At 35.6% G+C, this 14,419-nt stretch overlaps 1 protein-coding gene across 3 annotated transcripts in view; it reads left to right on the top strand.

Moving 5' to 3' along the window:
- Nucleotides 1-14,419, top strand: part of MAP3K1 (mitogen-activated protein kinase kinase kinase 1) — an 81,829-nt gene that overhangs the window by 35,965 nt on the left and 31,445 nt on the right. For 2 of the 3 annotated variants that reach the window (XM_079916395.1, XM_079916397.1), the window contains exons 2-6: nucleotides 4,899-5,049; nucleotides 5,699-5,899; nucleotides 9,625-9,825; nucleotides 10,250-10,366; nucleotides 10,749-10,897. In XM_079916395.1, coding sequence (XP_079772521.1) covers nucleotides 4,899-5,049; nucleotides 5,699-5,899; nucleotides 9,625-9,825; nucleotides 10,250-10,366; nucleotides 10,749-10,897 — 819 coding nt within the window. The remainder of the gene's footprint in view (nucleotides 1-4,898; nucleotides 5,050-5,698; nucleotides 5,900-9,624; nucleotides 9,826-10,249; nucleotides 10,367-10,748; nucleotides 10,898-14,419) is intronic. The other variant, XM_079916396.1, reaches the window with a different exon arrangement.

Raw genomic sequence — 14,419 nt, forward strand, 5'->3', positions numbered from 1 at the left:
TGGCGGTAGGAAATTCTTTACTGAAGGCATATGAGATGACAAAAGGCGTATTCCTTTCAGGATATAAATCATCTGCAAAGACAGAGAGATGTGAAATATCTTGGTGTGCTTATTAAGAAGAGAGTATTTTAGTGCTGTGAGAAGAGGGCAGTGGCTGGCATTTAAGGGGTTCCAGGAAGAGGGTCTAGTATATGATACCAGTGAGGCTAGTCAGAGTGTTAGAAACAGAACTAGGGAAAAATCATCTCCTAGAAAACAGGTGGGGGAGAGCTACAAGAGTGGCAGTCTCATCAACAATGGCTGGTACCACAGTGGGTCAGATAAAGGCAGGACTGAGTGGCTTCACTGAGAAGGGGCCATTGAAGCATCTCGTTTTATAGCAGGTAAATTCTGTAGGTCTAGGAAGAGTCTAAACTAGCAACCTAACCTCAGGGGAAAAAGGTTTTTTGAAGCTCTAGGTCAATCACAGATTCATTCTGAGGAATGTTTAGAAACCAAAAAATGCAAGAAACCTCATGTTTTCTAAATAAATAGGAAAGGAGGATAAAGCTTAATCTGTAACAATGTTAAGTTTCTCATAGTTATCTGAATAAAATTTTATTAGGTCTTCAAAGTAGTTTCTCAAAATATATATGTTTGTTTTGCTAAAAAGTCAGAAATACACAAGCTACTATTTTAGTTAAAATAAGAAGTATGGTTCTAGGTAATACATAGGGCAAGAATAACTCTCTTATTCATGTTTAACCAAAATGGATTAGAGGCCCTCTAATCTCACAGTGATTTTACAACTATCTGTTTAGATTAGTTTGTGTTTAAAAAAACAAACAAACAACTTTCCTGCTATAGCTATGATATTAATTGGATAAGATGCCTAATCACTGCTATATACATGTAGACATACACACATAGCTGGTAAAAATAAAAACCCTGTTTATGTCTGATCTGTGAAGACTATATGTTAAGGTTATAACAAAACGGTAAGTATGTAAGAAAAACTTGTTTTTCTTCCCAGTTTGGTTTTCTTTTCAGAGATAAATGAAGCTAAGTAGGTATGATTTTTTTTTTTTCTGGCATGTAGAATAGAATTTACTGTATATTTCATTGAATCTGAGATTCCATTGGTTATAAATTGTACCATTATTTTCTATACCATGAAGAAATTTTTAAAACCCTGTCCATTAAATTATAACAGCATTTGATTCTAAGAGGCATTCAGATTTCAGAGATATTAAAATGTGAGGCACAGGCATGGGAAAGTTGAACTAAGAAAGGAAAGTTTATACAAGTTTATTGGAGATGGCAATGGGGCCGGGGACCAGGTGCCCCCATGGCAGGCTTGGAAGAGCCGGGGCTCCAGGAGGACACGCTGAGGGTCCTAGCTGCCTTCCTTAGGCGGGGTAAATTTTTTTTTTTTTAATGTGAAAAAATACACATTTTAGAATTAATGATATATAGTTATTACTTATGAAGACATTAGAAAAAACACTTAGGTTTATATTTGCAGATCAATTTAGGAACAATAAAAATTGTTCTACTGAATAAGATCTAAATTACAAACTGAGTCTTAATTAAATACAGAACTGTAAAAAGATTAACATGAGTAATCATTAAATTTTAAAACTAGGAAGATCCTTACAGCTGCCAAAGATGTTAGTAAATGATCATTTAATATTTATTTTAATACCTACTGTAAGCCAGACATTGTTAGATGTTGGTTGTATAGCCATGGATGAAACACTCACTGTGCCCTCCCTTTGTGGAGCTTACATTTTGGGGGGGGGCGGTGGTTTATAGGTTTGCAAATTGCAATGAGCACTTTAAAGCAAAAGTACAGAGCTGTGAAAGAGTGGAACTCGAGATTCCTAATTTGAGATTGGGAAGGTCTGTAAGGAGTTGAAGAAAAGCCAAAGAGTGGGTAGAAATGAACAAGGTAAAAAGTAGACAAGTAAGAAACAGCCTGTGCAAAAAACCCGAGCAGGAAAGATGTTGGAGCCAGGCAGTGAAAGAAACAACAGAAGGGGGTGGGCGGTCCGGGTGACTTCAGTTGAGGTAAGACTGGATGATGCAGGGCCTCACAGGCCATAACATTCTGGATTTTAGTCTAAGCCCAGGGGGAAGCCACCGGAGGGTTTTAATGGGGGAGGTGACCTTGGCTGCTCTGTGAAGCCTGGATTGGAGTAAGATTCAAAGTGAAGAAGCTGTTGCTAGTTCAGACCAACTAAGTTGGCAACTTGGCCTGGGTGTTTTGAATGGAAGATCTGTTTTCTTGAAAATAATTTGTCAGTATTACCTGAAGTCTTAATTTTGTGTACATTTGGACCCAGCAGTTCCACTTCACGGCATTTATTCTAAAGAAATAATCTTAGATGTGTGCAGAAGTTGAGCTACTAGTATGTTTATCCTCTATTATTTATAATAAGAAATTGGTTGGAAAGATGATAGTATTTTGAAAACAAGTGGAAAGGAAAGAGGAAAATCATACTGACTTTAAGGAAGCCACATCATCCAGGAAGATTTGTTTAGATAAGGAGAGTTCTCTGTGTGTTTGAGCGGGTACTAGGGAAAAGACACTGAAAATACAGAATTGAGAAGAGATGCTCATAAAACAAATTTGGGGGAGGAGAGACATCTAGGACCAGGGGAAGATAAGCATCTTTGTCAGGGAGTGCTGCACCATCTGGTGTAAAAATGCACTGCAGTTCTGCAACAGGACTTACTAGCCTGGGAACCTAAGCCATGCCTTGCAACATTGTTACAGGGGGGAAAGTGCTTTTCAAACCAGAGTTGTAAGTGAATTTGTAGTATGCAGTCAGCCCATGAATTTGATTGCCTATAAATCTGAGCTTCCCTGGGTAAGTACTGACTGAGCAGGATGAATTTTTGAGAGAGTATTGCTCTGTCTCTACCCTCCCCGCCCTCTTTCCCTCTCCCTTACTTTCCCCCTTCCCTTTCCTCCCTCCCTTCCTTAGCCTCTCGTCCCTCCCTATTCCTCTGACCACCCCTAACATTTACACTTCATGATATATTTAGGGAAGGAATAACAGCCAAACACTTAAGTGTTTTATTATTTAAGTAAATAATAAAATCAACTTCCTCCCTCCTTCCCTCCCTTCCTTCTTCCCTCCCTCCTTCCCTCCCTCCCTCCCACATTGCCTCTTTCTTAGTGACAGTTTTTGTACCTGTGTGGTGGAAATATTTTACTATACGGTCTTAATGCCCCTTTGCAGGTTTCAAATGTTAGTGTTCTTTGCATTACTTAAAAATATCTAGGCCAGTCTCTGGCACAGAGGTATTTAACATACTGGTTTTCACTCCTCTCACAGTGTTGATGCTTAAGTAAAACCAGTTAACTGTTATTTCCTTTCTAGTGCATATTTAGTTTTAAGTAGGGTTTTTTTGTCTTGTTCTTTGGGTTGTTTTTTTTTTCTGGTTCTTTGCAAATACTGCTGCTTTATAGTTATGATTAGCTGGAAAATTCCTAGAGGAGTTTAAATTTGACTTTTTGGTAAGCTTGCAGTTATCATCTCTGGTATTTCCTTGAGTATTTCCTTTTCCTATCAGTGTAAAGAAATAACTATTCTGTAGCTCTACAGAATTTCCAAAATAGTTACTGAAGTTAGCTTAGTATTTTTAAAATTGTTACTTCTCCCAGAATGTAGTTGCTTTAACTCTTTCCTTATGAACCAGTTTTAAAACCCATGGCTGTATATATTGTGTGTTGCATATATCCATGTATGGATATGAGTGTATTTTGAAGTTAGTGGATGTTTTACCTATTAGGCTTTGTAGAAATAGTTCTCAAAAGTTACCAGCCTGCAGGTTATTTTATTATGGTAACTCCACAATATATTATGGAGTAAAGGTCAAAATGTTTGTACCAGGTAATTTTTACTATTTATATATGGAGTACCCCAAGTACTATATCATGTTCTGAGAAAACAAATTTAATCATTGAGGTGTTGAAAAAATATTGTGGGATCACAGAAGATGTGGTTAGGTTTCACCTAGCTTATTAAATATTTAGCTGATTTCAGCAAATGAGCATATCCACCAGATTTTATCTATATTGACTTAAATTGTTGGAATTCCTGGGATAAATAGTAGTAAAATACTCTTCTAAATATTTGTCTGTTATATACTTGAGTATGTTAGAATGGTGTAATTAGAAACAGTGCAGTTTTCATGAATGTATTTGTTAATGCAATGCTTAATGTCTTAGGATGCTTTTTATTAACTACCTAGAAACAAAGGTCTGCAGTAATATTACTAGTAAGCCTGCACCTTCTAAATAGAACCTTTCTTTTTTTTTTTTTTAAATAAATTTATTTATTTATTTATGGCTGTGTTGGGTCTTCATTGCTGTGTGCAGGCTTTCTCTAGTTGTGGTGAGCGGGGGCTACTCTTCGTTGTGGTGCGTGGGCTTCTCATTGTGGTGCTTGTTGCAGAGCACGGGCTGTAGGCACACGGGCTTCAGTAGTTGTAGCATGCAGGCTCAGTAGTTGTGGCTCACGGGCTCTAGAGTGCAGGCTCAGTAGTTGTGGCGCACGGGATTAGTTGCTCTGCGGCATGTGGGATCTTCCCAGACCAGGGCTCGAACCCATGTCCCCTGCATTGGCAGGTGGATTCTTAACCACTGCGCCACCAGGGAAGTCCAGAACCTTTCTTTTTAAAGGCTAATATTATTGAACTCATGTTATCAGGCAACATTCAACACTATCCATGTTATAATTTCAACAATATAATGTGATTCACAATGATATTTTCATATCTTGCTTAAATCATTTAGGGGTTTTAGCAGTTATCTTTTTAGTTACATGTCCATTGAAAGTATGAAATAGAACCGTATTGTTCTTGGAAATTTTTTTTCATATATAAATCTCATTCTCCTTCCATTTTAGTCGTGAGATGGAGAATAAAGAAACTCTCAAGGGGTTGCACAAGATGGACGATCGCCCAGAAGAACGAATGATCAGGGAGAAACTGAAGGCAACCTGTATGCCAGCCTGGAAGCACGAATGGCTGGAAAGGAGAAACAGGAGAGGCCCTGTGGTGAGTGACTGTGGGTTACCTGCTAATAAGGAAGAAAGCATAGGAGGAAATGAAAAATTAAGCATAAATAGATCCTCTTGTAAGCTTTTTTTTCCTTCTTCATTTTATATGCAGTGGTTTTATTTGCCTTGATATTTTCTAGACAATTGAACAAAACATAGCTAAAACTATTCTCATTAAGCAACTTAAACTGTTCTAAGAACTAATCCCTTTGGTTGAGTGGGAGAGGTAATGCTTAAAGCAACACTGCCCTCTAATGTTAGTATCTAAAATCCTTTAATTAGAGATTTCCATTGTACTTAAAAAAGAAAAGCAATTTTTCCAATTTTATTTTGATGTTTTATCTCTAAGGTAGGATCTAAGGATCTTAATTCCAAATCTTCTAAAATCATGTATGACAGCATTTTAAAATGTATTATGTATTATCAACATTTAGTTGATAAAGCCTAAATGACTAAAATCTGTGTGGGTAAAAAATAGTCTTCATTTATGGCTTAAAGTAATAATAAAGAGAAGCTGATATATTGTCTGTTGTATTTGTATAATACTGCATAATAAAAAACTCACTGAGCTCATGCCTTAGTCTGATGTTCAAATTCACTTATTTTTTAATTTTTTAACTAATAAAAATATTGGCATTTTAATTTAGGTGGTAAAACCAATCCCTATTAAAGGAGATGGATCTGAAATTAATACCTTGGCAGCTGAGTCTCAAGGAGAGGGCCACGCAAGCGCTGCTTCCTCAGCTCCCAAAGGCCGACGCAGTCCTTCCCCTGGCAGCTCCCCATCAGGCCGCACAGTGAAATCTGAATCTCCAGGAGTAAGGAGAAAAAAAGTTTCCCCGGTGCCTGTAAGTTGATGACTTAGCAAATATGTTAAGTTTCTACAATCTTTAAACTTATTTATAACACGGAAAAGATTGGCTAGCCGTCTATTAGAGCAACAATTCCCAAAGTATGGCCCACAGACCCTTGCTTGGGGGAACCTGCCCTGAGATGCTTCCTGTGGATCCATTAGGTCAAAACTAATTTTGTAATAAAACTGAGATGTTATTTGCCTCTTTTACTGCATTAACATTTACAGTGGTGGGTAAAACTGCTGGTGAATTTGCCTGAATTAAAGCTATGACTGTAGAAACTGTATTCTTCACTTGGGTATTTGGCAAACATTTTCCTTAAGAAGAATTAAGTAAGACTCACTTCAAGGAAAACAACTGATATGTTTCTTCACTAGTGGTAAAATTCGAGATTTCAAGCAAAAATTAAGAGTTTTGGAAAACTCATATCCACCACTGTAAGCTTGAAAGCTTCCCAATACTTAGACTTTTCTATAGGCCAGTGATATTATCAAATGTGATTTTTTTTTTGTATATTGCACAATGAAATGTATGAACTTTTAGAAGATCTGCATAACTTAGTGAACCAGAATTTTCCATATGACCAGTGAATGATGAAACAAAATCATTCTTTAGTAAATGATCCATTCCAAGTATATAAAATAAACCATCTAGATTTAATGTAACAGTAGGAAAAGTTTGTTTATGTGGTTTCAGATTCCACATTACAGCCTCCTTTAAGGAAACCACTCCTTTGATGTAGTATCAAAGAAGAATATTCATCATTATTTGAAAAGGATTTTCCAAATACGTATCTGTGTGAGGCCAGATTTTCTTCATGTACTTTAACCAAAACACCATTATCACAGCAGATTGAATGCAGAAGCATAGATGAGAATGTAGGTGTCTTCTGTATTGAGCCAGACATCAAAGAGACTTATAAAAAGATAGGTGCTAACCCCTCTGAGAGAGACAGACAGACTTCCACTGGCAGAAAGCAAGTTAAACATTCTAACTTTGAAGAACAAATGAGTGAATGGCAAAATGACTGAGATATAGTGACCACAATGGGAGATTTGGTTTTCCTCACATCCGAGGTTGTTAAAGCATATAAATACTTCAAAAAGTAAATTTTAAGTAAAAATTTTTACAGTAAAGCCCAAAATTCTCAATAGTATTTATTGGCTTTATGTGGACACACCTTTAAATTAGCTGCTCAAAACAGGATCTTATTAGCTCAAGAATCTACAAATTGGGCAGGGCTCAGCAGGAGTGGCTTATGTCTGCTCCCCATGGCATCTGCAGAAGCTGGAATATCCAAGACTGCTTCTTCACTCACATATCTGGTGCTTCACCTCGAACAGTTGGGGGCTGTTGGCATCTCTTTCTTACAGTATGGAAATTGGGTTGCAACGAGTGTTTCAAGCTAGGAGAGCACAAGGAACAGATTCTCTCTCACAGCCCTCAGAAGGAACCAACCCTGCCAGCACCTTGATCTTGGACTTCAAGCCTCTGGAACTATGAGACAATAAATTTCTAAGTCCAAAAAAAAAAAAAATATGATTCAAGAGGGCAAATCTCAGCGTGGAAGCTCTTATCAAGCCACCACTTGCATCATGTTTACTAATGCCTTATTACCCAAAGCCGGTTACATGCCCAAATCCAGAATCCACGTGGTAGAGGACTACAGAAGGGTGTAAATACTGGGAGGTGTCGTTCATGGGGGCCATTCAAAGTAAAAGTCTACCACAAGTAAATACAGAATTGTGTCTCCCCTCCCCCTACACCTGTTTTGGGATATGTGCTAGACAAAGTTACTTCCTCATTCTTTATAACAGCTACCTAACATTTCATTATCGGGATAAATCATGGCTTATTTGGTGAACTACATCCTAATGGACATTTATATTCCTTCTTAACTTCCATTACTAAAAACAATGGTGCGAAAATATTTTTTATGCATACATCATTTTGCACATCTTTGAGCATATCCATAGTCTGAATACTTAGCAAGTCCAATAGCAGATGCATGTGTACTTGTTTTTGGTTTTGTTTTACTTTTTAGTAATTGCCTGTTAAAAAATAATGGTTTTATTAAGATATAATTCATATAATGTACAATTCACCTGTTTAAATTGTACTGTTCATTGAGTTTTGGTATATTCACATAGTTGTAGCCATCACTACAATAAATTTTAAAACACTTTCACCACCCCAACAAGGAACCCCAGGCTAATTAGCAGTCTCTTCCCCAGCCCTAGGCAACCACTAATCTACTTTCTGACTATATATAATTTGCCTATTCTGGACATTTTATATAAATGGAATCATATAATATGTATGGTCTTTTGTGACTGGTTTTTTGCACTTCGCATCATGTTTTCAAGGTTCATCCGTGGTATAACTCCATTCATTTTTAATTGTAGAATAATATTCTATTGTATGGATATACATATTTTGTTTATTCACTTATCAGTTGATGGGCATTTTGTTTCCACTTCTGGCTATTATGAATAATGCTACTGTGAACATTTCTGTACACAGTTTTGTGTGGACATATCTTTTCATTTTTCTTGGGTATATACCTAGGAGTGGGATTGCTAGATCATATGTTTCACAAAGCAGCTACACCATTTTACATTCCCGCCAGCACTGTATGAGGCTTCCAATTGCTTCGTTTTCTCGCCAACTTTTATTACCTTTTAACTATTTAGTTAGGCATCAAAAAGAACTAGAATTTCCGGTGGGCACTGATGGAAAGACCAAGTTCTAGGGGAATCAGTGAAGTGGAGTGAGAGCGACATATATCACCCTCACCACAGGAGAGTTTTTATCAGCCTCCAGTGAGATGTCTTAATCTGGGAAGAGTCACTTGCCACTAGTTCTCTACAGAGTGTACCATGGGGGGAATTCCATGGAGCTGTTTGTAAATTACCAGTCACAAAAGAGCATTTAGTAATCCCTTAAGTGGAAACCAGGAAATTGGATGCTTAATTTTTATCACTAGAAACAAATCATTTTACCTGCTTATAAGGCGAATTTTCTGTGCTTTTTATTTTGATTTACATAATACTTTTCAAAGAAGTCAAGTACTTACATAGTAATTCGTAAAATTACCACATGGTTGTCTCTCTAGGCCAAAGATTTATTATTAGTTACAGGGATGACAGATTTTAGAAGTTTACTTGTAACGAGTATATCAAACAAATGCATTTGCAAAATACATTTTGTCCCATCATATTATGTAGGCATTTTTTCAGAATATGAGAATGGTGTCGGCTATGACCTTTTTTAGGTAACTTTTTTCTAATGGAGAAGTGAGCAATTTACCTAATTTTTATTTTTTTAAAGCATTTCTTAATTTTTTAAAAAATTCATTTATTTTATTTTATTTTTGGCCGCATTGGGTCTTTGTTGCTGTGTGTGGGTTTTCTCTAGTTGCGGCCAGCGGGAGTTACTCTTCTTTGTGGTGCGCAGGCCTCTCATTGCGGTGGCTTCTCTCATTGCGGAGCACAGGCTCTAGGCGTGTTGGCTTCAGTAGTTGTGGCACGTGGGCTCAGTAGTTGTGGCTCGCGAGCTCTAGAGCTCAGGCTCAGTAGTTGTGGTGCACGGGCTTAGTTGCTCTGCGGCATGTGGGATCTTCCCGGACCAGGGCTCGAACCCGTGTCCCCTGCATTGGCAGGTGGATTCTTAACCACTGTGCCACCAGGGGAGTCCCCTAATTTTTAAATGTTGTGAAGTTTCAGAGCGGGAGAATCACACCACCTCGAAGAGCCCCTTCACCAGATGGCTTCTCACCATACAGCCCTGAGGAAACAAACCGCCGTGTAAACAAAGTGATGCGGGCCAGGCTGTACTTACTGCAGCAAATAGGGCCCAACTCCTTCCTGATTGGAGGAGACAGCCCAGACAATAAATACCGGGTGTTTATTGGGCCTCAGGTAGGAATTGTCACCATTTTACTTTTTATTAGGATGTGGTACTAACTCTATGCACTGTAACATTCTTAAATTTAGATCAGTTGTGTAATTCTGTTTAGTAAACTAAAGAGAATTCAAATTATATTTTGGGAACTAATAAACACTTTTACTTAATGTGTTTATGAAGGGTTTTACTATGATTTAGTATACTTCAGAATACAAATTTGGTCTTTTTAAGAAACCAAAAATAAGAGATTAATTCATGGAGACAGCTGTAGCCTTTTCTTGCATATCCTTATATATCTTATTATATAAGGATAATGAAGAAAATTATAGAAAGTTTAGTATAATAAACTTGGAAATATTTAAAAGTGATCAACTTAGGAGTTCTAATAGAACACAGATTTATTAAACTATAGGTTTGTGTTTTTTTTAAACTCTTTAGAACTGCAGCTGTGGGCGTGGAACATTTTGTATTCATCTACTATTTGTTATGCTCCGAGTGTTTCAGCTAGAACCTTCAGACCCAATGTTATGGAGGAAAACTTTAAAGAATTTTGAGGTAATTTTTAAATAAATGCTTTATAGTAAAATTGTCAACAGATTTTTATGATATTCCTGACATTTTTCCATGAGCTTTAAATTTAAATAGACAGTGGTCATTTTAAAGGTGTGAAGGTATGTAAGCATTACTTGATGTTTGTAAATAGTTCTCTTATAGTCTATTGACTAATTAGTTTTTTCTTCTAGACTAAAAAAAAGTAAACACTGACCTGCTGTAAAAATACTATCCTTAGTAAGCTATATGTATTCTTATTTTTGAAGCCCTTAAATTGGCTTTGTGAAAAACTTAGAAAATAAAAGGCAAATAATTCAATCTCTAGAACTCTTCATATGTATATTATGGCACAAATGTCATTGTTACTGTCTTTTTTCAATGTTAGGTTGAGAGTTTGTTCCAGAAATATCACAGTAGGCGTAGCTCAAGGATCAAAGCTCCATCTCGTAACACCATCCAGAAGTTTGTTTCACGCATGTCAAATTCTCATACATTGTCATCATCTAGCACTTCTACATCTAGTTCAGAAAACAGGTTAGTACTTTTTAAGGAATTAAAAGCATTAATCCAGTGTTACTTTTTAATTTTAGGGATAATTTTTATATATATACTTGTTAAGTTGCTCTAAAATGATATAATTATTGAATCTTGGCTTTCAAGGTAAAATCAAGGGTAAAAAATAGTAAAGGTCATCTAAGTATATATATTTGGATATTTTGTCCTGAAAACTACAGTGTTGAAAACGGCACCTTAAATATCAGAATATAATAAATGTCCATTTCACAAGAAAAATCAGGTGGCAGGTATAAAATAAGTGGCTACTGTTTATCAATCATTACTTTGTGCCAAACACCTTATATGTTGGTCTCATTAGGTAGGTTTTATCACTTTTGCAGATAATGAACCTGAGGCACTATATAAAGAATATGTCTATAATTTTTTTGATATAAATAAATTATGTACAAGGCAAAGTGGTTATCCAGAATCACTTTCAAATATAGGATGTTTAAATTTCATGACATCACTACTTCTCTCATAGATACTCTCAGGGAATCCTCATTACAGCCTATTTTACATGTGAGAACATAAGCAGGCTCTTCTGAACAAAGAGACTAATAAGCTGTAATTAAGAGATACAGTAGCTGTTAATCATAGTTGTTAATTAAAATCTGCAGTGCTTCTCAAACTTTCCCATTGCTTAGTTGCTGATAAGAATAAACTCATGAAGGATCTGAGATGTAGCCCAATATGACAGGTGTGAAAAAATTAAGAGTATTATCATAAAAAGTCATGTCAGTTTTCTTTCTTTTCCAAGATTTCTTTATTGCTTTAATGAAAAAATGAGGTTCTTAAAAATTACTCCAGAAAGGAGTGCTGCTTCTCTTAGGAGGGCACCCCCTGTGTGTTCCCAGGAACCTCAGTCTGAGAAGCACTGGTGTAAGTGCTTTTAAGTCTCATTCTCATCCCATCAATCTTTTAAGTATTGTAACTACTTCAAAATTCATGAGGAATAGAAAGTGATGATATCAGGACAAGGGCATGATGAAGTAAAGAATTGAGAGAGAAGATTTTTCATCTATGGAAAAAGTAAATGTTTGAATTTTATTATTTTATATTAAATGAATTGATTTTAGAATGAGAATTTTATGAGTTTTTTTGGACATTAGAGATTTTCCAGTTTACATGGTTCAGTGATAAATAAAGCCAGAAGAGGTCATTTGAACAAAGGCAGAACTGGAACCTGAGTATCCTGATTTCTAGTTCAGGGCTCTTTCTCTTACCTGTTATCTCTTCTAAATAAATGAAAAAAATAGCTTTACTTCTCAAGCTTCCTTACCCAAACTTCTAGAGCCTTTCTCCTTTTGATTGATATTTCTGTAGCTTTTTATTTTGGAAAAAAATAATAACTGCTTTAAACCAGGTGGCCAAAGTTAAAATAGAAAGTCTCTCTCTCTAAGATGAAAAAAAGTACCCTTTCAATATGGGCTGGCCATAATTTGGGGTTTTTATTGATTCATTTGAATTTTTTGTATCCAAGGGGGGAAACCAAAGAAGTTGTAATCTTCCTAAGATTATACTGTGTAGGTAAGTAGGTTAATGTTTCATGTAATCACAAATTTTTATGTCTAAAATAAATATTTTAAGACTAAAATTAATTAAAAAAATTATCTGGAGATCTTATTGCAGTATATTAATTTTAAATGGTATATAAGAAACAATGAAAAACAGAATTGGGACAGATTGAATATGCATATAAAAAATAATTAACAAAACCTTACCAACGAAATAAAAGCTGCAAACAGAAACCTATGGTCCAGGACATAAATGGGCAAAGGACGTGAAGAGAATTTCCACAAAAGAACAATTTCAGGGTGCTGACAAACATGAAAACTGTTCAGGCAACCTAATAACTAAGGAAATGCTCATTTAAAAAAAATATATATATCAGATTTATTTACAGAATTAGTAGATCCTTTGTAATGCGACAGTTCAGTTCTTATAAGATGCTTTACTGTATGTAGTGGTATAGCCTTTCTGGAAAAAAATAAATGTGACTTTTTAAAACGTTTATAGTCATTGATCCAGTAAATGTATTTTTTTTTTTAAGAAAAAAATTTTAATTTGAGAAATGTACAAGACTTACATATATGACTGTTTCTCACAGTACTATGGTGAAAAATTGGGAACAACTTAAATATCCAGCAAATGAATGGTTAAAATATACCCATATTATGAGTATTTCATGCAGCCATTAGAATTATGCTTTTGAAGAATACTGAGTGGCATGAAATAAAATCCAGATTATAATACTGTCATGCATGAACCCATTTTTTATATATAAAAGGTATTATAGGTACATAAATATTGAAATGAATAAAAAAATTAATGGTTATTAATGGGTGGTATTATGACAGGTGACATTTTTATACTTTAAATACTTCGGGCTTTGAGGGTCATTGGGTCTCTGTCACAACTATTCAGCTCTGCCCTTGTAGCTGAAGTAGCCGTAGACAATATGTGAATGAATTGGTGTGGCTGTGTTCCAATAAATCTTTACTTACAGAAGCTTGACTAATTTGATCCCCCTTTAGTTCGCTAATCCCTGTTCTCTACTCAAGTGATTTTACTTCTGAAGAAACTGCTAGAAAGAAAATCTGAAATGTCAAAAAAGAGGGCACAAAGAGGTTTCTAACGGTTTCTTAAAATGTGGAAACAACTCAAATGTCCAGCAATAAGTGGGTGCTTAAGAAGTTAGGATCTGTCTAATCAATGAAAAATTATGCCACCACTTGAAGAGTTTAATAAGTAGAATTTTTACGATAAATCTCTTAACATGAAATTGTACATGTATATAGATAAATGATCTGAATAATGTTTACAAAATATGTACTTGGAAAAAAGGTAGAAAATACCCCAGAATGGAATATTTTTAAGTCAGAAAAGCATTTAAGAAATAAGTTGCACTTACAATTTGACTAAATTGTGGAACTTTATTTTTCCTGTATTTAAGTCTTTTGAATAAGCTAATTTTGGTGTAATTATTTGAAAAATTATTTGATCTTGGGTCATCTTTGCCATTAATATTTTTATTTTAGATTGTTGTGTAAATCATTTCTGCAGTGTTTCGTTAATTTTTGTCATTAATACATGCATATTTTAATAGCTTTTCCCGCCTCCTCATAGCTCCATAATTATGAAAAGAGATAGACAGGATAGATAAATGGGAGGGAGAGAGACTAGTAAGTGTGCTTCAGCTCAGGAATCACACATCGTGACATTGATGACATATTTGTTCAGCTTTCAGGGAAGTTTTTTGGGGAACTGTTATTTGCTGTCAGTCACTCAGACCTGTTTTTCAGGAATTATAGCTTAAGATAGTAGAAGTGTAATATTGAGCCCAGGGGAAAGCCTGAGCTTAGTAGAAGCACGAATTTGTAGGGATAAGTAGGTTATGGGATATTCTCCTCAGGTTAAAGCCAAATGATAGATTTGCCACGAACTGTTCTGTGATCTTGGGCAGCTTACTTATAATACCCCAGAATCTTGTCTTTATGT

Source organism: Stenella coeruleoalba (assembly GCF_951394435.1).
Source record: "Stenella coeruleoalba genome assembly, chromosome: 3".
Taxonomy (NCBI): Eukaryota; Metazoa; Chordata; class Mammalia; order Artiodactyla; family Delphinidae; genus Stenella; species Stenella coeruleoalba.